This window comes from Hylobates moloch, unplaced genomic scaffold (genome assembly GCF_009828535.3).
Source record: "Hylobates moloch isolate HMO894 unplaced genomic scaffold, HMol_V3 SCAFFOLD_4, whole genome shotgun sequence".
Classification (NCBI taxonomy): Eukaryota; Metazoa; Chordata; class Mammalia; order Primates; family Hylobatidae; genus Hylobates; species Hylobates moloch.
This window is the reverse complement of record NW_026652279.1, coordinates 88,526,466-88,553,889: the sequence shown is the minus strand read 5'-3', so window position 1 is coordinate 88,553,889 and position 27,424 is coordinate 88,526,466. Positions and strand designations below refer to the sequence as shown.

At 42.8% G+C, this 27,424-nt stretch overlaps 1 protein-coding gene and 1 non-coding gene across 2 annotated transcripts; both read right to left on the bottom strand.

Annotated features, from left to right (window-relative positions):
• Positions 1-152: 152 nt before the first annotated feature.
• On the bottom strand, positions 153-27,380 carry N4BP2L1 (NEDD4 binding protein 2 like 1). The gene is given in 8 exon segments (XM_032150516.2): positions 153-2,642; positions 3,757-3,833; positions 6,526-6,614; positions 6,931-7,058; positions 15,211-15,281; positions 15,751-15,882; positions 15,884-15,956; positions 27,047-27,380. Coding segments are annotated over 8 exon segments (1,011 nt in total). The 5' UTR covers positions 27,229-27,380; the 3' UTR covers positions 153-2,383.
• Positions 19,622-19,748, bottom strand: LOC116467682 (small nucleolar RNA SNORA16B/SNORA16A family). Its single transcript, XR_004247888.1, has one exon. It is a non-coding gene; the product is annotated as a small nucleolar RNA SNORA16B/SNORA16A family (small nucleolar RNA).
• Positions 27,381-27,424: the final 44 nt, after the last annotated feature.

The following is a 27,424-nucleotide window of genomic DNA, read 5'->3' as shown; positions in this document are numbered from 1 at the left end:
GTAGAACACCCATTATGTTGATAGATATGTAATGCACACACTCTTTTTTATAAATTATAAATAACATCCAAGCTACATGAACAAAATATGAAGCTTGAGTATATGTGTATATTATCCCCTCAAAAGTGACAATTTAATGATTACAAAGTCAACATACTGCATCATAAGGGATAATGGTAAAAATTTGTGTTATTTATTCAGCAGTCATTTAATGAGACCCTATTGCACATAAAAAGCATTTGCCAGTTCTATGAATGATGCAAACAGTGAACACAATACAAGTCAATATTGGGTGTTCAAAGAGTTATACAAATCAGAAGCCATGGGAGTTGAAAGGAAAAACAGATCACTTCTATAGGGGATAAAGTTGATGGCATTTAATCAATTTTTATGGTTTACAAACCAAATATTTCAGGGGTCAGCTAGGGAAAGAAGAGACATTAAATAGGCCAGGAAACTATTCTTTGGAGCTCTACAAAAGTTATATAACCCAGAGCCACTTCTCCATAGTGGTCATTCACTTAACCCAGGTAAGCCAAAAACCCTAAACAGGGAGCCAGCCAAGTCAGGAGGGCTTGAATCTGGTCCTTTGAACCGCTCCTGTGAAATCAAAGGAGGGTAATTTCCACTATGGCCTCTCTGACATTTCTCCCCTCTACTAGCCCAGATGAGTCAAGCATCCATATTGAGCGGGTTATGCCACCACCCTATCAACCAAGATACCCGGGACTACCTGGGCCTGGAAAATCGGAGCATTATTAAGTGGATCATTAGGAGATTATTAAATGTTATGCTTGGAGATACAGAATTCAGCAAAACTGATAAAACCTTAGATTCATTGGGATTTACTATTGTCAGCCAAACTTACTTACTCAAAGGAGATACCAGTTTTTAAAATGTTACTGAAGAAAACATGACACCTGTGGTGTTGGTAGTCGTGGAGATGTTGAGCAGGTTTCAGTAGTGTCAGACAATGTTAAAACAGTCTCATGTACACAGATCAAATATATAAGCAACTAAATTAGAAGGTTGCTTTTGTCATTACGATTCCTAATTATTAAAAAAAGACTGGTAAATAAGCCTGTGATACAGAAAAACTGGTATATTGTTGAGTTTCTTGGCATTTAGGTAATTAAATTTTTTTATTGTTGAACAAAAAAAGATCCAGTGACAAATCCATATAAATGTGATACCATTTACAATTTTTAATAACCATAAAAGCACCATTATATAAGACACTTAAAATAATTTTTCACAGAACATTAGAAAGAAGCTGTTGGCCAACAAGAAATAGAGCATACGTCCTCTGTGGTCTTGTCTATCATGATGTCACACTAAATCGGATTCCAACCTGTCAGAAATTAATTTGGATTCATAAATTCAGCATCAGTATAAGAAGACATTCCAGAGTTGTGAGGACTTGATTGTCTTAATGCCACATAAAACATCAACTGCTCATTTTGTAATGAGCATGGCTTTTATATATCCCTGTATGACCTATATCCTGGGGTGCCTAACTTCTTGCACTCCCAAACATTTGAGCTGCCAACTAATTACACGTTAATAGGCATAATTTTAGAAGTTGTTTATGCCTTTTAAAAGTTAGTGTTTTATGAAGGCAGGCTTACTTGATTTACACTATTAGCACAACAGCCAAAAGTTATTCAGGTTTAATCCTGCTGAATAAAGTAGTAAAAAACACAAGGTGTGACTTTAAATAATGACACTGATTTCCCTCAGTAGCTCCTATAGCTATTAAGGATTTGACAGTATTTTTAACAATGATACATCATTAAAATAAAGGAATAACTTGCCAAAGTGTCTACTTTGAAGGACAATGTTCCCTTAGACGTAATACTTTCTGGCATATTAAAGGAAAATCAGTATCATAGAATCGCACATCTCACATTTTTAGATACATAGATTATCAAAATAGCAACGGCACTAAAACTTTTCCTGCCCCCACCACTTCTCTCCACCTTCCCAACTTTCCTGATGGAGATGAATTTCCTGAAAAAATAAATAGATCACTTCAGAGAAAATGGTACTGAAGCTTGCTTATATATAATATAAACACTTTATTTCATCTATGAACCTATGTAAATATATTCTTGGGTGTGTTCTCAAGTTTTGGTTTCAAATTCTTACCCTAGAGAAAGAGATTGTTTACTCAAATCTGCAGAATTCCCAGCATCAGACCATACATATAGAAGCACTTTAACAAATTTTGGTGAAGATAATGAATATAATGACTTTGCTCAGAAACTTTTGAGTTCAGCTATTTACACTGGAATTGGAGCTCTGACCAAAATGCAACAAAGAATAACAGAAATTGAAGTAGAAACTGACTTAGGAAAATTCTGCATGGCTGTAAGATAGGCCTCTAATATCCATGGTGACAACCGCCCCTTCTGTGATAGGAGCTCTCATTTGTAAATCCGCTGTGGGCCCTCCGGTTTGGAAATTCTGTGTAGGAATTCCAGTATCTGGCATTGTTGGAAGGCAATGCATTATTCCTGTCCTGGTTTCTGTTCATTCTGCTTGGTTTTTCTGCATGAAGCACACTGTGAAAAGTAACATCATGTTCATACCGTTCTTTCATTCGGTGGATTTTTTCTCTTGAGACACCATGAATGTTTCTTCTACATGGATAAAAAATGCATTTAGTTAAGGCAGGATACCGCAATGAGTTACTTATATTTTACAAGTCCTCTAGTATTGCAGATATTGCAGTCCCTGTTCTCAGGACTTAGCGCTGGCAAAAGCATAACATCTTGTTCAGCAGTCCTCTTTCAGCCTCCACTCATGTTTTTCATGCTGCCCTGCATACCCCCAAACCACCCTGAGGCTAGCAAGGAGCTAAAACTTCAGAAATGCTTTGTTTCTGGTCCTCTCAATTATGTGCTTCAAGACATAAAAGAACATCGTGAGATTTTTTAAAAATCATACATTTGCCTGTTAATGTCATGCATATATCTATTTATGTTAATCAGTCCCTGATATATATTTCTAGGAGATGCTTATTAAAACAATCTTAAATTCTAGTGGGCAGAAGAATCAACTGGGGATATAGTTAGAAATATAATTACCAGAGATTCCCACTACTGAATGGGGTCCATGAACTCGGATTTTAATAACCACCTGAGGCAATTCTGATGGAGAAGTCCACAGATCCACTTTGAAGACACTATCTGCCTATTACCATAAGAGGAACCAGCCTTACTCCTAAGAAGTAAATTCTTATCTCACTGGCTATTTTAAGTCAATGACATTATCAAATAATACAGATAGAGAATATCCGAACCCATGCATTCAATCAACAAGTTAGTATTATTTGAACATTTATTGCTTTATAAATTAGAAGCAGCATCTAGATCATAAATGAATCACAGACTGCTCAACATCTAAAGATCTTTATTTAGCCTAAATGCAAAAACACCATTGACGTGCAGTCCCATGCAGATAAAGTGCTTTTAAATGTTCCTTGATGAAGAAGTGTTTCAGCAGAATGTTAAATGCATCCTTTTAAAGGACCAAGTCCAAGCCAAGATTTAGCATTTAGCATTATATTAGAAAACTGACCCAAAACTAAAGTCTTCACATTAATAATTCCAAAGTTATCAATTTCCAAGAATTACCATTTCTGGCCTGAAAACTACCATGTCCATTTCCAGCCTGAAAAGATTCTTTTGTTCGGTCTGAAATACCTGAAAATAGCAGGATACATAATGAGGAACTAGAAAAACAAAGAAGTACCTTGCTAACTCTTGAACGTTGAATTTCCAGCGAGTGTCAGGTTCTCGGAATATAACTTCATAGTTATTTTCAAGTGCCTGATTTTTCAAAAGTACATAAAACATTGAAGACATAGTATGTATGTTTGGGAATGTTTATGCTGCCATTTAACATTTACTACAAATCTTTTCTAGAATTCCTTTTGTTTTACCAGTAATCCATCCAATGCCTTAATTTATCACAATAAATGCAGTTGTTTCATTCCCATACTTAGCCACTCTCATAATTCTCCATGATAAATTTTGCTCAATTTTATCTAGTATGTAGGAAATTTGTAAAGGTTCTTTGTTTTGGACATCTTTAAAAATAGATGACTGAGCTAGTTTAAAACGTCCTGAACGCTGGTATGAGCAATGAACTCAGTGACTTCTCAAAGTCACTTACGAGATTTTTGTAGATTTACTTGTCAGATGCCTTGTCCTATTCCTCATGCCTTCCTTTAGAAAGTGGGAGTACCATAGGAACATAACTGGTGAAATAAAAGTGATAGTCACATACTTTACATCATCTTCCTTCCAAAAGTAGCTCTCCCCATTATGCAATACAATTTGGATCAATGCTCTGGGCCCCATTTCCTTGAGTTTAGGGAACTATTGTAATTTCCTTATAAACATTCAAATATTCTTTGCATTCATAAATTGACTACTACCTTATCTAAAACTGAATTTTCTATTATCACTATAATTTATTGTGTTTATAAAACATAGAGTGGAAAGAGCTAAGCAAAAAGGTTTCCTTTTCATTCTTTAGATGGGCACTTCTCAGTTGGGAAGGATTTAAACAACACAACCGGAAACCTCTCATTTCTAAGTTGAATTAATAGCTGAGGATGGCTGAAAAAGATTATACATATCCAGAAGATAAAAAGTAAAATGAGGCCGGGTGCGGTGGCTCACACCTGTAATCCCAGCACTTTGGGAGTCCGAGGCGGGTGAATCACTTGAGCTCAGGAGTTGAAGACCAGCCTGGCCACCATGGCAAATCCCCGTCTCTACTAAAAATACAAACACTAGCCAGGCGTGGTGGCATGTGCCTGTAATCCCAGCTGCTGGGGTGGCTGACACATGAGAATTGCTTGAATCTGGGAGGCAGAGGCTGCAGTGAGCTGAGGTCGTGCCACTGCACTCCAGCCTGCGAGACAGAGCGAGACTCTGTCTCAAAACAAAACAAAAACAAAAGTAAAATGACTTCCCTTAGGCTACTTGTCAGTTAGTCCTTAAGTCTTGGTTTTAAGTGATGGCCTTCATTCAACTGACTCTTCATGTGTCTGTTCATTTCTCGCCCAAGTAGACTAGACATGAACTGAAGTAACCACAAGTTTGGGGCTTATTCTTCCTTACATTCACCAAAGCCCCACAATCTGGGCAAAAGTGGAACTGATGATGATCATTAGAAAAAAGCACACCTGTGAGTATGCCAGTTAGCCCCAGATGTAAAAAGAAGCCTAAAATCGTGAGCCCAGTCTGGACCTATTCACTTCACAATTAACCAGGTAGGGATTCTGCATGATGCAAGGAGGATACTCCACTGTCTGCTTCCTGCCCCATTTTTTTTTTTTTTTTTTTTTTTTTTTAGTAGAGATGGGGTTTCACCGTGTTAGGATGGTCTCAATCTCCTGACCTCATGATCCACCCGCCTTGGCCTCCCAAAGTGCTGGGATTACAGGCGTGAGCCACCGCGCCTGGCCTTCCTGCCCCATTTTTATGGTTCTGGATCCTTCCTCCAGCACCTAGACCCAATAGGGCATGAAAATATTATCACAAGAGATGGAATATGTATGAAAAAAGACCAAATAGACTTCACAATTAAAGGATAATGTGCACACTGTTACAGGCATCATACTGTTCTTTGCTATTCTGACAATGGAAAGCTGAGTTGTTTTTATTTATATTTGCATTCTACCATCTCAATAAGGTTACAGTGTTAATCCTAAATCTGTTATTTTTTAATTTAATTTTTTTGTTTTTCGAGATGGAGTTTCACTCTTGTCACCCAGGCTGGAGTGCAGTGGCGCGATCTCAGGTCACTGCAACCTCCGCCTCCCAGGTTCAAGCGATTCTCCTGCCTCAGCCTCCCAAGTAGCTGGGATTACAGGCGCCTGCCACCACACCCGGCTATTTTTGTATTTTTAGTAGAGATGGGGTTTCATCATGTTGGCCAGGCTGGTCTCGAACTCCTGGACTCAAGCGATCCGCCCGCCTCAGCCCCCTAAAGTGCTGGGATTACAGGCGTGAGCCACCATGCCTGGCCCTAAATCTGTTTTTAGACTTAAATATTCTGTTGCCCTGGAACTCCCAGGCAGCAACAGTACACAGTGTGGAAATCCCCGGCTCACCAGAGGCAGAACCGTCCTGTTGTGACCTGTAGCTCCACTAGGAGCGCCATCTAGTTCAGTATTAGTATTGATCTGAACGTTTCAGTGGGTGCTCCTCTGTATGCCTTGCCTTAGGAAAGTAATTAAAACAGAAAAGTTATCAAGAATTCACACCAAGGACCATTTGCCAAGGACTATTTTTAAATTGTATCCTCAAGTGAGATTAGCATCTCAGCAAACTTCAGCCATTGAACAGCAGAGAAATACTAAAATAAAACCCCGTTACCTTCTCCCTGGGAGAACTACTGTTAGCAAATATGAAATCATGGAACATCAGAAAAAGAGGAAAGAACAGATGCTTCAACTTTCTCACAAAATGTCCATAACTGAAAATTCAGAATGATACTTCTTCCTACCATGACTGCATAGGGCTTCATTTCCCAGGCGTGGAGGTTGGTATTATCAATAATAATGGGGGATATGCCATTCCTCATTGCTTTTCTTGCTGCAACACAATGTTACATAACAGTGAACAACATGCAACAATCAGAGGGAAGGGTGAGCGTAATCTCTATTTGTCATTTTTATTACAGGATGCCCTCATCTCCTCATCACACAATTTCAGTGCCACCTATTTCAGAGCCCTATCAGTAATTTTCTTTCTCTGGAATCTAAGGAGGTTATGCTCTGGTGTTCTGTTTTGGGGGAAAAATTGGCAGAACTTTTGGTTAAACTCCTTCCATAAAATTTATTCACTCTGCAGCAGCTACAATCTATGTGCACATCAGGGTTTCCCAGGAGTTTGGAAAGGAATTTGTCACCTCTTTTTTGGTTCCATTCATGAGCTTCCTCCAGGAAGTCAGGATTGAACTCATAGGCACCATCTTCCCTGAAGAAAAAATCATCCGTGCTGAAAATCAGGGCCCTGGGAAAGTCATGCTGCAATTGTCTGGAAAGTGGAGAAATGAGAGAGAGAGATGTTTTAAATACATGTATAGTCTCAGTAGAAATAATTTCCTTCCATCTCTAACATACAGCAGTTTATAATTCTGAGACCACCAGGTTTGGAGTTGTTAAAATGCAGTTTCAAAAGAGAGATGTTTATCATGTCTAGAAGGCATCACTCCTTAGCAGGAGATGGGAGAGGGCTGAGAGGCGGCAGTGTGTGTTGCCAGTCCTTGAAAGTAAGAGGCACAGTCACTGCGGCTGCCTTCTGCAGCGGCAAGAACTGACTCAAGAAGAAACTGAAGCTAAGTTGCAGGCCCGGTGACTGTCTTTCCTCCTGGGCACCAATCCCGGTGTCCATTCCTCTCCGAGGCACCAGTGCCCCTGCCCAAGACCTGCCCATGGGTGCCAGACCCCCACGCTGCAGCCCTTCCCTCGGCCCCCTAAACTCTGAGCTGGCCCATTTCCTTGGAGCTCTGTTCTCTGTAAGGACCCATCTGAGAAACTAGTTCTAGTGAGAAATGTGGGTAAGTGATAAATACGTTACTTTATCAGGTAACATTTATGTTTTAATGATGATCCGAGCCAAATGGCAGAAAAGCACAACAGGAGAAGGAAAGTGACAGAGCCACTGTCCCCTATCTTCCTACCCTCCACCCCTCTAAGTAGGAAATATCACAGCAAAAAGAAACACCACCGTGGAGCTCCCCTTTAAAGCAAAACCAAACCAAAATGAATATGCTTATTCAGTTCTGCACACAAGAACTTCAAAGAGAAGATGTTTCCACTTGAAATCCTTGTTCATACTACCTTTTGGCAGAAGGTGGATGTCATGCTCTGGAAGAACTGGAGACGTCTCTGAGCTTCCTCTCCTCATCCGTAAAAACTGAGGACAAACAAACCCAGCCAACAAACAGAAAATATGGTCACGTGGCCATGCTCAGAATAAGAAGATATTTAAAAATCGGAGGAAAAAAGGTTGGAGAATGACAAGGGCAGGAAATGCAAAGAGACAGCAAAGCTATTCAATGTCTTTTTTGTTGTTGGTCTTCTCCATGGAGCAGAATGATCTTTAATCCAGGAAGAACAGAACAAACATGAGGCCTTGGGGCCACAGATGAGTAAGCACTTCAGGTGCCCCGACAGGCTTGGGAGCTTTTGTTTTCTCAATTGTAGAACACAGATAATTATCCCTACCTACTAAACAGAGCTTCTAATCAGACTGAAATGAGGCCAGTATGAGAAAACATTTTGTACCCAGTAAGGCACTTTACAAAAGTAAAGTGGTGTTATAATAACAATGAGGCCCAATTGACCAACCCAGACTGTTTCTACGCCACAGTAATAAACACATCGGAGCGCGCATGTCAAGTAGTCCTTGAGGTACTGCGGTGAATTAAGAGGGAGATGAAAGACAAAACTAAAGTAAAATGCTTCCCTTTTCAAAAATGAGTGAATATACATTCCAGAAATGGTAACTAAATATCTGTCAAAATTCTTCAGAAGCTTGATAGCCTTTAAAAAGAAGGCAGCATAGATCACTGAAAAAGTAATTCCAAACCAAATGCATTTTCTTTTTTAATGAACTAAACAGTGGCAAACAAGGAAATTCAGTGGACATACTACCTTTGTTTAAACAGGAATCTGACAGTCTCCCTTGATAGCCTTGCAGGGAAATGCGGGCCAGTAGATAATACACTTTAATACCGAAAGAATATTAGTTAATTATCCAACCCATTAAACATTTATTGAGCACTTAACATGTGCCAAATGCCAGGTGAAGCGTTAAGGTACAGAAAGAAAGTAGCTGCTTTCAAGGAATTCATGGCCCAGCCACAGGAGTCAGACCTGGCACAGCCCGCGGAGCGCACAGAGGAAAAAGCCGGCCCAGCAAAGCGCTGAGATAAAGAGTCAGGAGCCGGGGAAAGTGATGCAAAGGAGTGATGCAAGTTTGACTTGGTCCCTGAGGGATGAGAAAACTGTTGCCTCTTGGGGGAGGGGCAGGAAAGAGAGGAGGAAGCGAGTGCTGTAGGGCTTGTTAGGGGAGAAGGGGCTGTAGGGAAAAGCAGAAAGACTCTAAGGGTTGAAAGAGGCAAATCATCTTTGAAACACTGTTTTCAATTCTGACTGCCACAAATGTAAAGAGAAATTTGGCAAGCTTGAACGTGTCCAGAGAAGAGTGATCAAGAAAATACAAGGTCCAGACACCATGTCAGAGGAGCAAAGATCATCGGAGACATGCGGAGTGTTTCAGGCAGAACAGATAATAAAAGGGATAAGGTGATAGTTCTCAGACGCTGGGAAGTCTGTTGTGTGGGCGCGGGAATGAACTTCTTTTGTGTTGGCAATTTGGGCTGGGCTCAGGTGGGCCGATCTGCAGGCCTTGCCCGGGGTCCCTGCGGCAGCTGCGTCACCTGACAACGTAGGGCTGGGCAGAGTGCCCTAAGCAGGGTCCTTCACACGTCTGATGGTGCTGGCTCTCACTCTGCAGGGCCTGTCATCCTTCTGAAAGAGCCTCACCCAGGTCTCTACACAGACCGCGGTATTTCAAGAGGGCAAGACAAGAAGCTGCTCGCCAGCGCTCCAGCACATTCTTTTGGTCAAAGCGAGTCACTTTGCTGGCCCACATTGAAGGACGAGGAAAGCAGACTTCTTGATGGAAGGAAGAGCAAAGAAAATGTGGCAACTTTAAATCTAGTACAGATAAAGCCAGTGACACGAAGGAAGGGATAAGTATAAAGAAGACTTGATGAACCAATGCTCATGGTTTCCGTATGAATGTCTGTTATTCGACTTTAAAGATACGCACATCGAAAAGTCCAAACCTTAACCTCCGATGCAAACAATTATACAGACAGGAAAAAAATCTATGGGTAGCACTGATGTATTTTCAGGTATATATATTTTATATTTGTGAACACTGTACAGTTTTAAAGTTATTTTCATCAATATTATTTAAAAAATGAAAGTTGTGTTCAGAGATTAAATAATAGTGTATAATGTATTTCCCTTATCCTCTGTACACTAAGTTAAGCAACCATGGTAACTGAATCCAAGATTTTTTTTTCTTTGTGGTCCCAGATTTGATATACCTTCTAAATCTGGTTTCGTTCGTTCTTCTATTAAATCTGCTACTTATAAGTTTTGTTTTGTTTTTTGAACATTTTCAGACTTGAATTTTTCTTTTCATATACATACCCTTATCTGCTCTTGTTTTCCTCTTTGTGGTTTATATTATTGATTGGAAGTTAATACTTTATAATATTTCCTTTAAAAAGACTTTAAGGCATGAGTATCCAATTCACTGTTTGTTTTGTTTTATTTGAATCCTATTTCCTTCTAGAAAACAAAAACAGCACATAACACTGCTGCCCTTTTAATTACAAAATTTTACCTTAGAGTAAAAGCTAAATGGTTCAGGATCACTGTGGGGCAAGAACACCACCCATCATTTCCTGAGACACATCTGACTGTGGCCTCCATACTCTTCCTAACAAACAGGCAGACAAAACTAAGGATGTTTTTCACCTTTAAGGCTCTCATGGATTTTTTTTTTTTTTTTTTTTGGCCTGTACGATCTTCCTGAATGACTTTAAAACTCGTTTTATCTTCACCTAAATGTTAAATTAGCACTAGCAGCCATAGTAGCATGTTGAATAGGCAGGACAATGAAAACTCTATTAGCTAAATAAAGAACTGATTAAATAGACAATCTTGAGATTCTCAAACTTAAGTGGAAGCAATAAATACCATTCCATCAGCTTCAGAAGTGATGAGGGTTAAGCCCCAGTTCTATCTTTATGGTGGTCAGGAGCCTCATGCATTAGGGAAATTGAGAGAATGAAAATAAAAGGGAAAAAATAGAGAGACAATTCCATATAACCTTCACCTCCCACAAACCCCCCTCAAACTCATTTAAAATCACTATTATAAGAGAAACTCAGGGGCTAATCTTGATTTCAGGACTTATTCTTTTGTGTAATTCTTTATTTAATAATAGAGAACCATAGAGATAGATTTAGATATCTCTTCAGCCAGACAGTCACTCACTGAGAAAGTCAGACATTGCATGTAATTTTAACTTGACGCCCAGCTTTTTACTAGGGAAATTTTCAAGCATGCAAAAGTCGATGGAATAATATACTCAATCCTCATATACACATGACCAGTTATCAACATATGGCCAGTCTTCTCTCATGTCCTTCCTATTTCATTGCATCAGTCACTCCATCAGTGTTTAGTCTCCCTGCTTGTCTCATCAGTGTTTTCCTCCACTTGGTGTGTGTGCATCAGGGACCAAACAAGATCCCCACATTGTGTTTGGTTGCCATGTCCCTTAAGTCTCATTTATCCTATAGTTTGCCATCTCCTTTTTATTTCCACCTGAACTTCTCCCGCCACAACCTTTTAATTAGAAAATATACAAACCTATGGAAATGAGTTGAAAAACAGTATATTGAACACTGCTTACCCTTCATCTATGGTCACCAGATGTTCACATTTTGCCTTAGTTTAAGTCTCTCCTATATATATTTTTGGAGAACAATATGAAAGCAAATTGCAGGCCGGGCGCAGTGGCTCATGTTTGTAATCCCAGCACTTTGGGAGGCCAAGACGGGCGGATCACTTGAGGTCAGGAGTTTGAGACCAGCCTGGCCAACATGGCAAAATCCCATCTCTACTAAAAATACAAACATTAGCCAGACTGATGGCACACACCTTTAATCCCAGCTACACGGGAGGCTGAGGCATGAGAATCACTTGAACCCAGGAGGCAGAAATTGCAGTGAGCCAAGACCGTGCCACTACACTCCAGCTCCAGCCTGGGTGACAGAGAGAAACTGTCTCAACTGTCTCAAAAAAAAAAAAAAAAAAAAGATAAACTCCATACATCATGATACTTTATTCCTAAATTCTTTGTCAAGTATCTCTTAAGAATAAGAACAATTCCCTGCATAACCACAATACCATTATTACATCAAAAAAATTAAGGCAAAGTGCCCTAAGCAAAGTCCTTCACACGTCTGGTGGGGCTGGCTCTCACTCCGCAGGGCCTGTCATCCTGAAAGAGCCTGAAAGAGTGATTAATTCATAAGAGCTAATGTTATGTTTTTATTTTATTTTTATGCATTTATGTACTTATGTGTTTCTATAGAGATGGAGTCCCATTCTGTTGCCCAGGCTGGAGTGCAGTGGCACGATCTCGGCTCACTGCAACCTCCACCTCCCGGGTTCAAGCAATTCTCTTGCCTCAGCCTCCCGAGAAGCTGGGATTATAGGCGCCCACCACCATGCCCAGCTAATTTTTTTGTATTTTTAGTAGAGACGGGGTTTTGCCATGTTGGTCAGGCTGGTCTCCAACTCCTGACCTCAGGTGATCCACCTGCCTCGGCCTCCCAAAGTGCTGGGATTACAGGCATGAGCCACCGCTCCTGGCCTGTTAGGTTTTTAAATTTAAATTTTTAAAATTTCCCCAATGGTCTCAAGAATATTTTTCATAAGCTTCAAGTACTGCACTTGGTCCGGTTAATGTCTTTGAATCTAGAACTGTGCTCATGCTTTCGGTTTCTCTAGTTGGTATGAGAATGTTCTGCATTCTGGGTTTGTGTGGTTGTTTCCTAGTGATTAAACCCAGATTAAATGTTTTTTAAAAGCAAAGGGCAGAGGTGATGTTTGTGTACTTCTGATTGCACATAATGACAGTCTGTCCCACCATGCTAAGTTCAATGCTAAGTTCGATCACTTGGCTAAAGTGTGGTGTTAGCCAGACCTCTCCACTGGAAAGGTACCTTGCTTCCTTTGTAATATTAACTAATACGTGGGACAAAACTGTGAGCCCATGTACCGATCCAATTCTCCAACATTTCCCTCAGCAATCTTTACATCTATTTCTCTGATCACAAAACAAAAAAAGTGCAAAAAAGGAGGGAGGTTCCTATATTCCCCCATCTACAGATAATTATTAACAATTTGGTCTTCTTTCCAGGACTGGAAATATACATATATATAATTTCTTTTCATTTTACCTCTTGTTACATGAAGAGGAACATCATGTAGAGTAGACCAAGTTTGCACCAAGCTTTTTTTTTTTTTTTTTGAGACAGAGTCTCACTCTGTCACCCAGGCTGGAGTGCAGTGGCGCGATCTCAGCTCACTGCATCCTCCACCTCTCAGGTTCAAGTGATTCTCCTGCCTCAGTCTCCTGAGTAGTTGGGATAACAGGCATGTGCCACCATGCCCAGCTAATTTTTGTATTTTTAGTAGCAATGAGGTTTCACCATGTTGGCCATGCTAGTCTCAAACTCCTGACCTCAGGTGATCCACCCACCTAGGCCTCCCAAAGTGCTGGGATTACAGGCGTGAGCCACTGTGCCTGGCCTAACCAAGCTTTTTTTCATAGCAAATTATTTCCCACCTTATAAAATATTCTTCTATGACATGATTTTTAATGATATGGAATACTTATTCTACGGATGTGCCATAATGTAATGCTTAACCAATAATTTAATGCTTAACCAATAGTCTACGGTTAGGCATTTAGTTTGTCCCTACTTCTTTAATTATCAGCAAGATTAGTTTGTGTGTGTGTGTTGATCATTTAGAGATATTCTTTTGTGAACTGCACTTTCACGTCTTTTGGTGAATAAAGCCTCCTTATTAGGAGGTTTATCTTTCTTATTGAATGTCAGTTTTTTATTATGTACAGCAATTGCTTTCTTTTAATTTTGTTTGTAATAATCTCTAAAAGTCTAAATTTTAGCTGGGTGCAGTGGCTTTCTTTTCTTTTCTTCTTGTCTGTGATTCCTCTCATGGTTGGCTAAGATTGGTTGTTCCAATAAATTCTATTATTTTTTTAAAAGAGTACTAAGCAGTGAACAAAGAGCTTGGCATATTCTGTCTCTTTAACCTTTACAAAAATTTTATGAAGTAAATAATTTACTTTTACTTGGTTTACAAATAAAGAAACTAGGGCTTCAAGAGCTTAAAAACTGGCTTGGGTTTCTACCGTTTGCATGTGGGGCTGCCAGAACCTTACCTCAGGTCTATTCAGTCAGGGCACATGGGTGTTACAGACATTGTGAGCTCTGGTGGATCTGAGAAGCCTTTCTGTTGTCTTCGTATGAAAGACAACAGGCTAGATGTGAATTACTGAACTACAATCTTTTCCCCACAGGCATTAATATTTTAAATTTAGGTTTCAGTTCAGAGTGGCTTCACATGCATTGAACAGAAACCCCAGTTAGTGGATTTCTAACAGTGGTGGCTTCAATAAAATTAAAATGTCTATATCTTGTGTGTAAAAAGCCAGAGGTAGAATCCACAGCTGGTATCACAACTCCATGATCAACGTGGACCCAGGAGTCTAGCATCTTTTTTAGCAAGAGGCTTCCATTCTTCAGAAGGCCTCCTAGTGGCCACTGCAGGGCCAGGCTGCACCTCCATGTTCCTCACAGCCGAAGAGGCAAGGGGGCCTTGAAAACTAGTTTTATAGGTGGGCACACTGCCACACCCAACAAAGTGTGCTTGCTAAAGAAGAAAGGGTAGTTAACTAACAGCTTTTGCAACAGTCTTTCCAGGATATATCTAGATATTGAATTTATTTTTTTTATCACTTCTGAGTCTTCAAGTCAAATATGTTCTACGATATCTTTACTTGTTGCTTTGGTTGTATTTACTCTGGTTATTTTTGGCTATATTTTCACATTTGTCTTCTACATTATTGTTTGATTTTCTGCATTGTGACTCTGCTTATCTCTAATATACTTTAAAATTCTAACACTTACTTTAGATTCTTTTATATATCATTTAACTCCTTTTTAATTTTCTGCTTCTTAACCAACTTCCTTCGTATTTCAGACTCCTAATCAGGAGTTTTTCTTTAATCTTTTATATCATAGAGAGGAATTTTTTAGAAAAAATGTAAATATAGAGAAAGACAAAAGAAATAATAAAACACCTGCATACACACCACCTAGAGCTCATAATCATGAACATTTTCTCATACTTGTTTTGTTGGCTTAAAATTCAACCAACCCCCACTTTAACTCTGGCACTCCCAGAAACCTTTACTGTGCTTCTCTCTCCCCTTTCCAACAGCGCTTATCACCGCCTAAATTAACATACGGTTTCCTTAGCGGTTACATCCATTTCCCTACCTCTGGCACATAAGGTCCACAAGGGCAGGATCTTTGTTTTGTTCACTGATGATTCCCAAGTACCTAGAAGACTGTGTGGAACATATAAACACTCAATAAATATTTGTTGAATTAAAAAATGAAGGAGCATTACATTTTTTAGATCTATTCATGTTGATATATAGACTGAGTCTATTTTCTTTAACTGCTACAGAGTACTCCATTATCAGCAAAATAATAAATATAGCCAACGTTTATTAAGTGCTTATTGTGTGCTAACCACTATTCTAGAGGCTTTACATTTTTTACGTAATGCTCAAACAGACCTGGGAGATAAGCACTGCTATGAATCCCCAATCCCTGTGTTACAGACAAAGAAATTAGGGCCAATGAGTGGTACAGCTGGATTAAAACCTAGGCTTCTGGTCCCAGGGCCGCACACTAAACCGCTGTGCTTGAGTGCTATAAAATAACCACATTTATTTATGTATTTTCTCTAGTGATACTTGTTTGCAATTTTCCATATCATGAACAAATTTCAGTGAACTTCCTTATGCCTACCTCTTGTGCGTATGTGGACATTTCCTGGGGATATATACCTCCAGTGGCATACCTCTGAAATCCTTTGCTTATTTTTTGAGAGAACAGAGCAGAGCAGATGCTAAAATTGCCTTTTTTCCTCGAGAATTTTTTTTTCTCTGAGAGAATACATGTTCCATGAAGGCAGGGATTTTTGTCTCCTTTGTCCACTGCTCCATTCTGAGCATCTAGAAGAATGCCAGGCACATGGGAGATGCTCAGTAAATATCTGTGAATGTATTAATGGCTCTTGAATACAATGCCCTTTTGGCCTAATTATGTAAACTCTTTTTTTTCTGTTCCCACCCCACCCCCCCTCCAGACAGAGTCTTGCTCTGTCGCCCAGAGTTGAAGTGCAATGGTGTGATCTCGGCTCACTGCAATCTCTGTCTCCTGGGTTCAAGCAATTCTCCTGCCTCAGCCTCCCAAGTAGCTGGGATTACAGGCACGTGCCACCATGCCCAGCTAATTTTTGTATTTTTAGTAGAGACGAGGTTTCACCATCTTGGCCAGGCTGGTCTTGAACTCCTGACCTTGTGATCTGCCCGCCTCAGCCTCCCAAAGTACTGGGATTACAGTCTTGAGCCACCATGCCCAGCTGGCAAACTTTTTTATAGAGCCCCAAGCTGTGTGAGAATTTCTATTTACTCATTTTTGTACAATGAGAATTTTACCCAAACCTTAGATTCAGTTCATCCCCAATATGGTTTGGCTGTGTTCCCACTCAAATCTCATCTTTAATTGTAGTTCCCATAATCCCCAAGTGTCATGGGAGGGACCTGGTGGGAGGTAATTGAATCATGGCAATGGTTACCCTCATGCTGTTCTCGTGATAGTGGGTTCTCACAAGATCTGATGGTTTTATAAGGGGCTTTTTCCCCTTTTGTTCAGCACTTCTCCTTGCTGTCACCATGTGAGGATGCATTTGCTTCCCCTTCCACCATAATTATAAGTTTCCTGAGGCTTCCCCAGCCATGCTGAACTGTGAGTCAATTAAACCTCTTTCCTTTATAAATTACCCAGTTTCAGGTATGTCTTTATTAGCAGTGTGAGAACAGCCAATTGGTACCACAGAGAGTGGGGTGCTGCGGTAAAGATACCCGAAAATGTGAAAGCAACTTTGGAACTGGGTAACAGGCAGAGACTGGAACTAATGGAAGGGCTCAGAAGACAGGAAAATGTGGGAAAGTTTGGAACTTCCTAGAGACTTGTTGAATGGCTTTGACCAAAATGCTGATAGTGCTATGGACAATGAAGTCCAGGCTGCGGTGGTCTTGGAGATGAGGAACTTATTGGGAACTGCAGTAAAGGTCACTCTTGCTATGCAAAGAGACTGGTGGCATTTTGCCCCTGCCCTAGAGATCTGTGGAACTTTGAACTTGAAAGAAACAATTTAGCGTATCTGGTTGAAGAAATTTCTAAGCAGCAAAGCATTCAAGAGGAAGCAGAGCACAAAAGTTTGGAAAATTTGCAGCCTGATGATGTGATAGAAAAGAAAGCCCCATTTTCAGGTGAGAAATTCAAGACAGCTGCAGAAATTTGCATAAGTAACGAGGAGCCAAATGTTAATCACCAAGACAATGGGGAAAATGTCTCCAGGGCATGGCAGAGGACTTCATGGCAGCCTCTCCCATCACAGGCCTGGAGACCTAGGAGGGATAAATGGTTTCATGAGATGGGTCCTGGGCCCCCCTGCTGTGTGCAGCCTTGAAACTTTGTGCCCTGCTTCCCAGCAGCTCCGGCTGGCCATGGCTAAAAGGGGTCAATGTACAGCTCAGACCGTTGCTTCAGGGGGTACAAGCCCCAAGCCTTGGCAGCTGCCACGTGGTGTTGGGCCTGCGGGTACACAGAAGTCAATAACTGAGGTTTGGGAACCTTCACCTAGATTTCAGAAGATGAATGGAAATGCCTGGATTTCCAGGCAGAGGTGTGCTGCAGGGGTGAAGCCCTCATGGAGAATCTCTGCTAGTGCAGTGCAGATGGGAAATGTGGGGTCAAAGCCCCCACACAGAGTCCCCACTGGGGCACTGCCTAGCAGAGCTGTGAGAAGAGGGCCACTGCCCACCAGACCCCAGAATGGTAGATCCACTGACAGCTTGCACCTTGTGCCTGGAAAAGCCACAGACACTCAATGCCAGCTTGTGAAAGCAGCCAGGAGTGGAGCTGTACCTTGCAAAGCCACAGGGGTGGAGCTGCCCAAGGCCATGGGAGCCTACCTCTTGCATCAGCATGACCTGGATATGAGACACAGAGTCAAAGGATATCATTTTGGAGCTTTAAGATTTGGCTACCCTGCTGGATTCTGGGCTTGCATAGGGCCTATAGCCTCTTTGTTTTGGATAATCTCTTCCATTTGTAATAGGTGTATTTACCCAATGCCTGTACCCCCATTGTATCTAGGAAGTAACCAACTTACTTTTGATTTTACGGATTCATAAGCAGAAGGGACTTGCCTTGTCTCAGATGAGACTTTGGACTTGGACTTTTGAGTTAATGCTGGAATGAGTTAAGACTTTGGGTGACTGTTAGAAAGACATGATTATGTTTTGAAATGTGAGGACATGAGATTTTGGAGGAGCCAGGGGCAGTCCCCACCCAAATCTCATCTTGAATTATAGTTCCCATAATCCCCACATGTCATGGGAATTACCTCTGATGGGAGGTAATTGAATCATGGGAGCAGTTACCCTCATGCTGTTCTCACGATAGTGAGTTCTCACAAGATCTGATTTTTTTTTTTGAGATGGAGTCTTGCTTGGTCACCCAGGCTGGAATGCAGTGGCGTGATCTAAGCTCACTGCAACCTCCATCTCTTGAGTTCAAGTGATTCTCCTGCCTCAGCCCCTTGAGTAGCCGGGATTACAGGTACTCACCACCACGCTTGGCTAATTTTTTTTTTTTTTTTTTTGTATTTTACAGATGGGGTTTCACCATGTTGGCTAGGCTGGTCTTGAACTCCTGACCTCAGGTGATCTGCCTGCCGTGGCCTCCCAAAGTGCTGGGATTATAGGCATGAGCCACTGCGCCTGGCTGATCTGATGGTTTCATAAGGCTTTTCCCCCCTTTTGCTCAGCACTTCTCCTTCCTGCCGCCATGCGAAGAAGGACATGTTTGCTTCCCCTTCCACCATGATTGTAAATTTCCTGAGGCCTTCCCGGCCATGCTGAACTGTGAGTCAATTAAACCTCTTTCTTTTATAAATTATCCAGTTTTGGATATGTCTTCATTAGTAGAATGAGAACAGACTAATACACCCCTTAAAGGAGACTGACGGAGAGGATTCTTCTTGGATCCCAGCACTTCCTCTGAATGCTACTGACATTCTCCTTGAGGACTTTAAATTGGGAGATAGAAAACAGATTCCATGGCTCAGCAGCCTGAGAGCAGGGAGGGAGCCAAGTTATAGATGACATAGGCAGTCTCCCCTGAGGCCAGGTGTGGCCGAACCTGGGCAGTGCTGCCACCCACCCCACCAGGGCCAAGTCCTGTCCTTGGAGAGTCAAGCCTCAATCACTGCTAGCCTCAGGTGTCCCCAAGCCACAGTGGCTAGGCGGACTCAGGGAACAGTTCCCAGTCTGCCCTACTTCTCTTACCTTTACCCCTCATACCTCCAAAGTAGACCATGTTCATGAGATCCAAAGCCAGACTCCCAGAGAGCCCTCATTCTTGTTTGTCAGTGTGGTCCCGCAAACTCTATTGAGCAGAAATTCCTTTCAGTATCTTGCATGTGAACAGCCCCCTTTTGTAGACTCTCATAGCTGTGCAGGTTTCACCTGTTTGTGTTCTATTGGTTCAGTCATGAGCAGAACTGGGGAAGGAATCAGGCACACCTACCTCAGTACTAATTTTTTTTTGCTGTCTTTTCCCAAAATGTCATTGATCAGTTATAGGTAACAGAAGAGTAACTGTACAGGAAAACTGTCACTTTGGGCTGTCTGTGCCGCTTAAATGGGAAGGCAGCTGCATCTTTGATCCCAATTTTTAAATTTCTTCTTACTGTAACTATGAGGTAAAGGAGCCGGCACATCAAACATTTTCACCTGCAACAAATAGGAATCGTTTTCTTATGCACCGAATTGAGAACTTTGGAATGAGTGGCTCTATTCTTTCTTTTTTTTTCCCCCTTGTCTGTACTCCATATCCCATTCATTCTTATTTATTTTATTTTTTTGAGACTGAGTTTCGCTCTTGTTGCCCAGGCTGGAGTGCAATGACAGTCTCGGCTCACTGCAACTTCCACCTCCCAGGTTCAAGTGATTCTCCTGCCTCAGCCTCCCAAGTAGCTGGGATTACAGGCACCTGCCACCACGCCCAGCTAATTTTTTGTATTTTTAGTAAAGATGGGGTTTCACCATGTTGGCCATGCTGGCCTTGAACTCCTGACCTCAGGTGATTCCACCTGCCTCAGCCTCCCAAAGTGCTAGGATTACAGGCATGAGCAACCGCGCCCGACCTCATTCTTTTACATTTCTCTTTACGTGAATAATCTGCTCTTTGGTTTCGTTCTTTACTCAAGAGCCATGCTGACATCCAAGCTTCCACATCTTAGGAGGCATCTCACATTGCGTTTCATGAACTAATCCATTCATCAAATGGATTCTTTTAGGAGCTGGACAGAATAAAGTTCCTGATCTCATGGAATTTACATCATATCTCATGAAGCTTACATTCTAGTAAAAGAAATAGATAATAAATAAATATATGTCAGGTGACACCAATGCCAAAAAGAAAAGAAAGCCAAGGTACAGGGCAACAAATGGTAGCACGAAAGTCCCTTCCAGGCCATCTTCTTCAGCATATCCTTAAAACCTGTGGGGAAAGAGTGCTGGACAATCCTGGCTATGCAATCATATTTCAGCAGGACTCCCCAATAATTGTGAAAGTTCATGTTTGTCCATGAACTTCCCTAGTAATATAAGACCACTCGGTGTGTTATGAAATCCCCTGAGTCTCTCAAATGTGTGACTCTCTGATCCTAAAATCCTCATCTATAAAATAAAAATGACTACATCCCAGGGTTATTGTGAAGATTCAATAAGCCAGTGTCTAAAAAGGGCCAGGCAGACAGTCAGCAGTAACCATGTGCTGGCTTTTCTTTCCCCATTTCTCCCTTCCCCTTTCCCGGACTCTTACCTTGATAAAAACAGCCTTCTCCCCAAGCCATACACATGATCTGACAGACAGCCTTATGAAGGAACAGCTAGAAGGCAGACTAACTTTTCTTTATTATAAAATTTCCTTAATCCCAGAAAGCCTCAGTATCGTCAGATAACTTGGCATGACTAAAAAAAATTTCTTATTGGGTTCATCTAGAGTCTGAGTGGCCTTAGGCAGGTGCTATTATGTAGAGGAAGGTTCAGGAAACTGCCATGAAGGAACTAAGGCATTGACTTATAGATATCCTAACATGTGAGCAGATGAGAAAAAGACTTTAGACCTGCTCAGGAGTTGGAAATTGACTACCACATCTCTCTCCAACACATCATAACCAGGATAAATACGGAAACTTATTTAAAAATCTAAATCTCATTTCCTCCCATTGCCCTCAATGGTACCATATTAATAAAATAAATTCCCTGGTGAGTTATATTTTTATATTATGAGAAACATTAATATTGACAACAAAAAAATGTAGCTTCCTTACCCTGACAGTTGAAATCCAGGTTAACTTAGCCCCCTTATAAGGCTCTTGTTTTTTCATTATACGACAGATCAAAACCAAACTCATTACCCTTTCACCAGATCACCCCCCCTTCCAGCCTCTTCTTTTGGTGTACACAAAAAAAGCTCTCTGTTAGAAATAGGAGACACATCCCTTTGACCCTGATCAAGATGTTTAGCTTCTCAGTGTCTTGGGCTCAGACCAGATGAACTCCAAGAGAGTTCCTATACATCTCCTGAACTTTTCCTATGAAAGTATTCTTCCCCTATTCTTCCTTCCTTCATCCATTTTTACTTCCTCTTGGGTCATAATCCACACCTGCAATATCAGATTGCCCCAGTTCAGCAGGGTCTTCTTCCATTGTTCCAGCAGCTCTAGGAGTGTGTTTGTGGTGAATCTCCTGTATAGCTGGGCAATCTTTCCTCATACAGCCTCTCCAATGAGCAAGGACAAGCACATACCACAGTGTATATTTGCACTGTTTGTTAAATAGATACAGCTTTTAAGTCCTCATTCATCCCAGCCTCCAGAGAGAGGGTAAGGACAAGGACTCTCGATAGCGAGGAGAGGAGATTTAGGACCCACCTTAGGAAAATTGTGAAAAATACAAAAAGCTAGTAGTCATTTTCCAAGTAGACCTAGATGACTAAAGATTTGATATATCACCTGTCTGACCCTCCATTTTTATATTCACAGAGTTGGAATGCTGCAAACTTTCTATTTTGATCTTGCTTTTATTAATGAGGGCCCTGGCCTCATAAAGAAACACACCACAGTCCAGGCCTGCTGGCTAGGAGCACTGTGGAACACAGAATTCTTTGGGGTCCAACTACTCACTACTTAGCCAACTTAACTGGCCCCCTGTTCTCACTGTTCCTCACATTCCACTGCTTATCTGGTTGTAAAGTATACTTTTCTCCCCATCTCCGCCTTACCACTGCATCACATTAGAAAAGCATCCTTTCACTTCTGTGCAAGGCTGTATAATGAAAAGAAATAATGAAAAGGTACTTCTCATGATGGAAAATTCCATGTTATCCAGAGATATGAATAAGGAGAAAAGACAGCTGTCAGTGAGCATCCTTTGAGCCTAACTGAATCCATGTTACAAACCATTTGTGATGGTGCCAAAAGGAACCAGAACATTGCAAAGGATGCAACATGTACCACAGTGTGGTTCCCCCGACTTTGCTTTGATTGAAATGTAAAGATTCAAAAAAATTCTGGGGAACTGAAATAAGATTGACAACTTTTAATTTTTCAAATAAGACCATTAAAAAACAAAGAAAGGCTACCCTCTATTATGGCAATTTCATTTAAAAAGGATGTTTTAGTGGTATGCCCATACAAGGTAATATTTTATTGAGATATAAAAATAGTAAACTTCTGACACATGCTACAACATGGATGAACCTTGAAAACATTAAACTACGTGAAATTTAGCCAGACACAAAAGGACAAATACCATATGATCCACTTACATGAAGCAGGTAAAGGAGGCAAATGCATAGAGACAGGAAGTAGCTGAGAGGTTACCCGGGGTCGGGGGAGTAGGGAATGGGGAGTTATTGCTTAATGGGCACAGAGTGTGTTTGGAGTGATAAGAAATTTTTGAAATAGATAGTGGTAATGGTTGTACAACATTGTGAGTGTAGTTCCACATAATACAATGCCAGTGGATTGTATACTAAAAATAGTTTAAATGGTTAAAACCAGAAGGCATTTTAACACACACAGTGGAAAGCACAGAGGTTCACCCACGGATGCTTTCACTGAGGTAGCGGAAAGGACAGGTGCAGTTCCAGGTGAGTTTGTCAGCTGAGCTGTGAAAGAGAGAGTTCTGGCTCATCTGCTGAGAATGAAAGGGTCTTGGCATTAGAGTCTTATTTCTTCTGACAACAGCTCTCTACTCCTTTGTTCAGCCTTTAATGTTCTCCATGATCTGGTCCTGGGCTTACTTCACCAATACACGCACTACAATGAAGCCTTCACTTCAATCAAGCCTGGGAGCACACCCAGCTCTCTGCCACCTCCATCTCCTTAGTTGGGCTGTTGTTCCTTTTCCTTGGTTCAGCCACCTCCTTCCCATCTCCAAGGCCAGCTCAAGAACCGTCTCCATGTGGAGAAGATCCTTTCTCCCTAATTAGCCTTCATCCTCCTCACTGCCTCCCCAGCCTTCACCACCAACGGCATTTGAGATGCCACTCCCCACTGGCCCTTACCCACAGCAGTGGGCCGATTACAGCTTTCCATTGGTTAATCCCAGGCAGGCGCCTTCTCATAAGCTTATTTGGCATATGCTTCCCTAAACAAGTGCTAAAGGTCTTATAAGTACTTAGTGGACACCCACCTCAGCCTCCCAAAGTGCTGGGATTACAGGCATGAGCCACCGCTCCACCCTCCAATTATTTCTTAGGATGAATTCCAGGAAATAGAGCTTATAGGTCAATGGTAAGAACCTATTTGTAATATGCTTTTTAAATGAAATACGGGTGATAAAACAGATTTAGGGTACATGCTAATACTTTGATGTGCTCAAAAAAATTTTAACCAGTTAAAACTCCAACTTTTTAAAAATAAATTCAAAGAATTTAAATAGATGCTTTCCCACATTCCATCCACTTCAAACTATGAAAACATGTAAAAAGCACAGAAATCTAACATTGATTTGGGAGACAAGACATATCCTAATTTCAAAAAAATTTTTATTAGTTCTTTAATCAAATGAGAAAAAAGGTTAAGCAGAAAAAGATGAACCCACATTCATAAAAAGCGATTTCCTCCAAATTTTGAAGAAAAAAAATTTTATTCTAAGAAATACATATTCATTATAGAAAATTTGGAAAATACAGAGAATAGAGAAAATGTGAATTTCCCAGAATCCAACAATATACAGATAACCTTACAGTTTTACTATTTTCTATACATGTGTATTTTTAAACAATTTGCTCTTCTTTTCTTCTTCCCCACCCTACCTCCCAAAAAAGTGGGGAAGGCAGCTCCTGGTGGGCCACACCTGAGCCTGCCTCTCCACCACTCCATCCTCACCACTGGCCTCCCTTCCACTGAGCTGTGGCCCGTTTCCTCGCTTACGTCCCAGACTTTTCTATAAACACGCAATCCACCCCATGGCATGCCAAGGCTGCTCTGCTCCCAGAACCGCCAACGCCCAGCGAAATGGGAGGACTCAAAGTCAACTACCAAGCTACCTTCTTCACTCCAGAGCCAGGCTCCAGGGAACACTGAAGATTTATCTCAGCTGACCAACAACGGAGCAGAACTGATACCTCTTAAAATGTATATAGCACTTTAAAGTTTAAAAAGTCCTCCCACACACATTTAATCTTCACAAAACCCTCAGAGGCAAACAGAACAGATATCCCCATTTAACAGAAAAGGAAACCGAGGCACAGAGGGGTTGGGTGAAAAGCAAAACTAGTGAACGGTAGAGCTTGGATGTGGAGCCATAAATTGACTCCAAGGTCAGAGCTCTTTAACATAGCATTAGCAAACTATTTTTAATCTCACCACTGGAAATTAAGAGTCAGAAGGACCTTTAATAAATCCTCTAATCTAGTAGCCTTTTAGTAGTCACATGTAAGGAACATAAGGCCCGGAAAAACTAGATGACTGACCAAAGTCGCCAGCTAGTGAGTGACGAAGTAGGTCTGAAGGCACAATCTTCAGACTCCCAGGCCAGTGCTCACTCCGGTCGTCCCTAGAGAGAGAGAGATGGTCTGTAATAGGTGGTCTCTCATCCGGTGTCTTCTGCTTAGCCAAATGTCAATCAGGAATTAAAATCCTAAAAGTGTAGAATGTTAGAGCCAGAAAGGACCCTAAGGACCACTCAGGCAACGCCCTGGCTTCACAGATGAGGAATGTGAATCCAAGCCCCTGATGTTCCATTCTGTGTATCTTGCACCCATCACGTTACTTCGCTTCCCAACAGAGTCAGAAATTAAATCTGGCCAAAGACGTTTACTTCCTTCTTTGACACTCAGTGTCTCTTTGACACTCAGTATGAGGCAGGCCACAGATCAGCAAAGCGAAAGTGAAATTAAACAGGATTTGACATTCAGAAGATACTTGGTTGGTAACAGATTTACCCACCATGACTGTATCACAAAATAACCAACTTCTGCTGAGTTCCAAGGTGGCTCCCTGACTCTGCCTCTGTCCTCCACCTCCCCTCCCCAGCGAGCCAGAGAGGGTCTATTGAAATGTGTCCCTGGTTTAGGAAAGGGTGCCCACGGTCCTCCAGAAGTCACATGGCCCTACAATTTGTGAAATGTAGCAATACTCTGGCCAAAAGCTTCTACTCCGCAAGTCAACCAGGAGCACCTCCCCAGGCTGTCCCTCCTCCTAAGGTCACTATCTCGGCACCATCGAAATCCGCACGTGACTGTCCATCACCTTGATTCTTCGGCAGTTCCTTGGTCCCATGGCTAGCCTTATCTCTCCAGTGAGACGGGAAGCCCTTTGAGGGAAAGGGATCACTTCCTCTATTGAACAGCTACTACGTGCCAGACAATGTGCTTGTCAGGGTAAGACATGGCTCCTACTTTCAAGAAACTTACAGAAGGATAAGCAAAATCATGTGCAAAAAAGTAAGCGCAGTCAAGTAGGTGTAAACAGGAAGCCAAGGAGCCCAGAAGAGGGGCATCTACTGGAGGGGTCGGGTAGCTGCTCGGTCTTAAACGGCAAAAGGCGGCGGGAGGGCAAGCCAGGCAGGAAGGCCAGTGTCAAGGAGAGAAGCGGCTTGGTTTACAGGAGATAAAAACAGTTCGAAGTTGCTGGAACATCAAGCGCAAGGCAGGGAGCGGTGGGAGTTCAGGCTGGAGCTGTGGGGCCTAGCAAGGTGGCCACAGGCACGAGCCCGCGTAATTCCCAGCGGCTGGGTACAGGGAGGGCCGCTTACGCAATTCGCAAGTGAACGAATCTGGGCGCCCATGGCGAGGCTCTGTCAATGACGGTCGGTGGTGGCGCCGCCAGCCCCCCGCCCCCGTGCACCTGTGCGCCTTCGCAGCTGCCAAAGCAAACCCAGATTTTCAAAGCGGGCCGCCAGCCCCGGGCCCCCGCCCCCGGACCCCTCGTTTATCCGCTCGGGTTACAGCGCCTGTTGACGCACTGTGGCGGCCGCCTGCGCGCCAGCGGGGCCCGGCGGTTTTCTCTGCAGTCGCCACTGGGTTTTCCCGAAGAAGGGTCCCTCCCGACCTGGGGCTGGGGAGGCTGGGGGCGGCGAAGGCTGCTTCGGCCCGGCTGGCCCCCGGCGGGGCACGGCGGCTGGGAAGGGGCCGGGGCTGCTGGGGCTTGCGCGAGGCGCAGTACGGGAATCTGTCCCCCCCGGGACAGCGCGACGGGAAACAGGACAAGCGCCCTCCTCTCCGCGCCCGCGCCTCCAGGCGCCAGGGGTGGCAGCGGCCTCAGGGGTCGAGGGAGGCGGCTCGGGCTCCCCGCGCTGCCAGGCTCAGACTTGGGCTGGGGCCGGGACCGCGGCAGGCACCCGCGGCGGGGGCGCAAGCGGCGCCCTGGAGCGGCTTGGGGCAGGGGCGCGCTCGGCCGGGGCGCTTGGTGGCCCCGGGGCCCGCGCGCCGGCGCCCAGACCGCTGTCATTACCTGGCCAGTGTAGTTTTCCCGGAGCCCGGGAGGCCTCGCAGGAGGTAGAGGTGTTTCCTAAAGCTGTGGCGGCGCGGAGGTGTCCCCCGCGGGGGCGGCCGGGGCGGCCGCTGCCGCTGCTGCTGCTGCTGCTGCTGCTGGAGGCTCAGCCTCCCAAAAGATTGAAGGAAACTGTCCTCCATGGGCAGGAGGGCTGGCTGCGAGAGCCCCGGGTTCCCTTTCCTGAAGTCACGGTCTTGGCCAAAGCTGTTGTTTTTGTGACTCTCCGGCCATGTGATGGATAGAGGGGCGGGCGCTGGGAGCCCAGCCCCTCCTTTCCACCCGCCGGAACCGCGCTGCGTGGGAGGGGGCGTCCCTACCTGGAAAGCTGGGGACGCT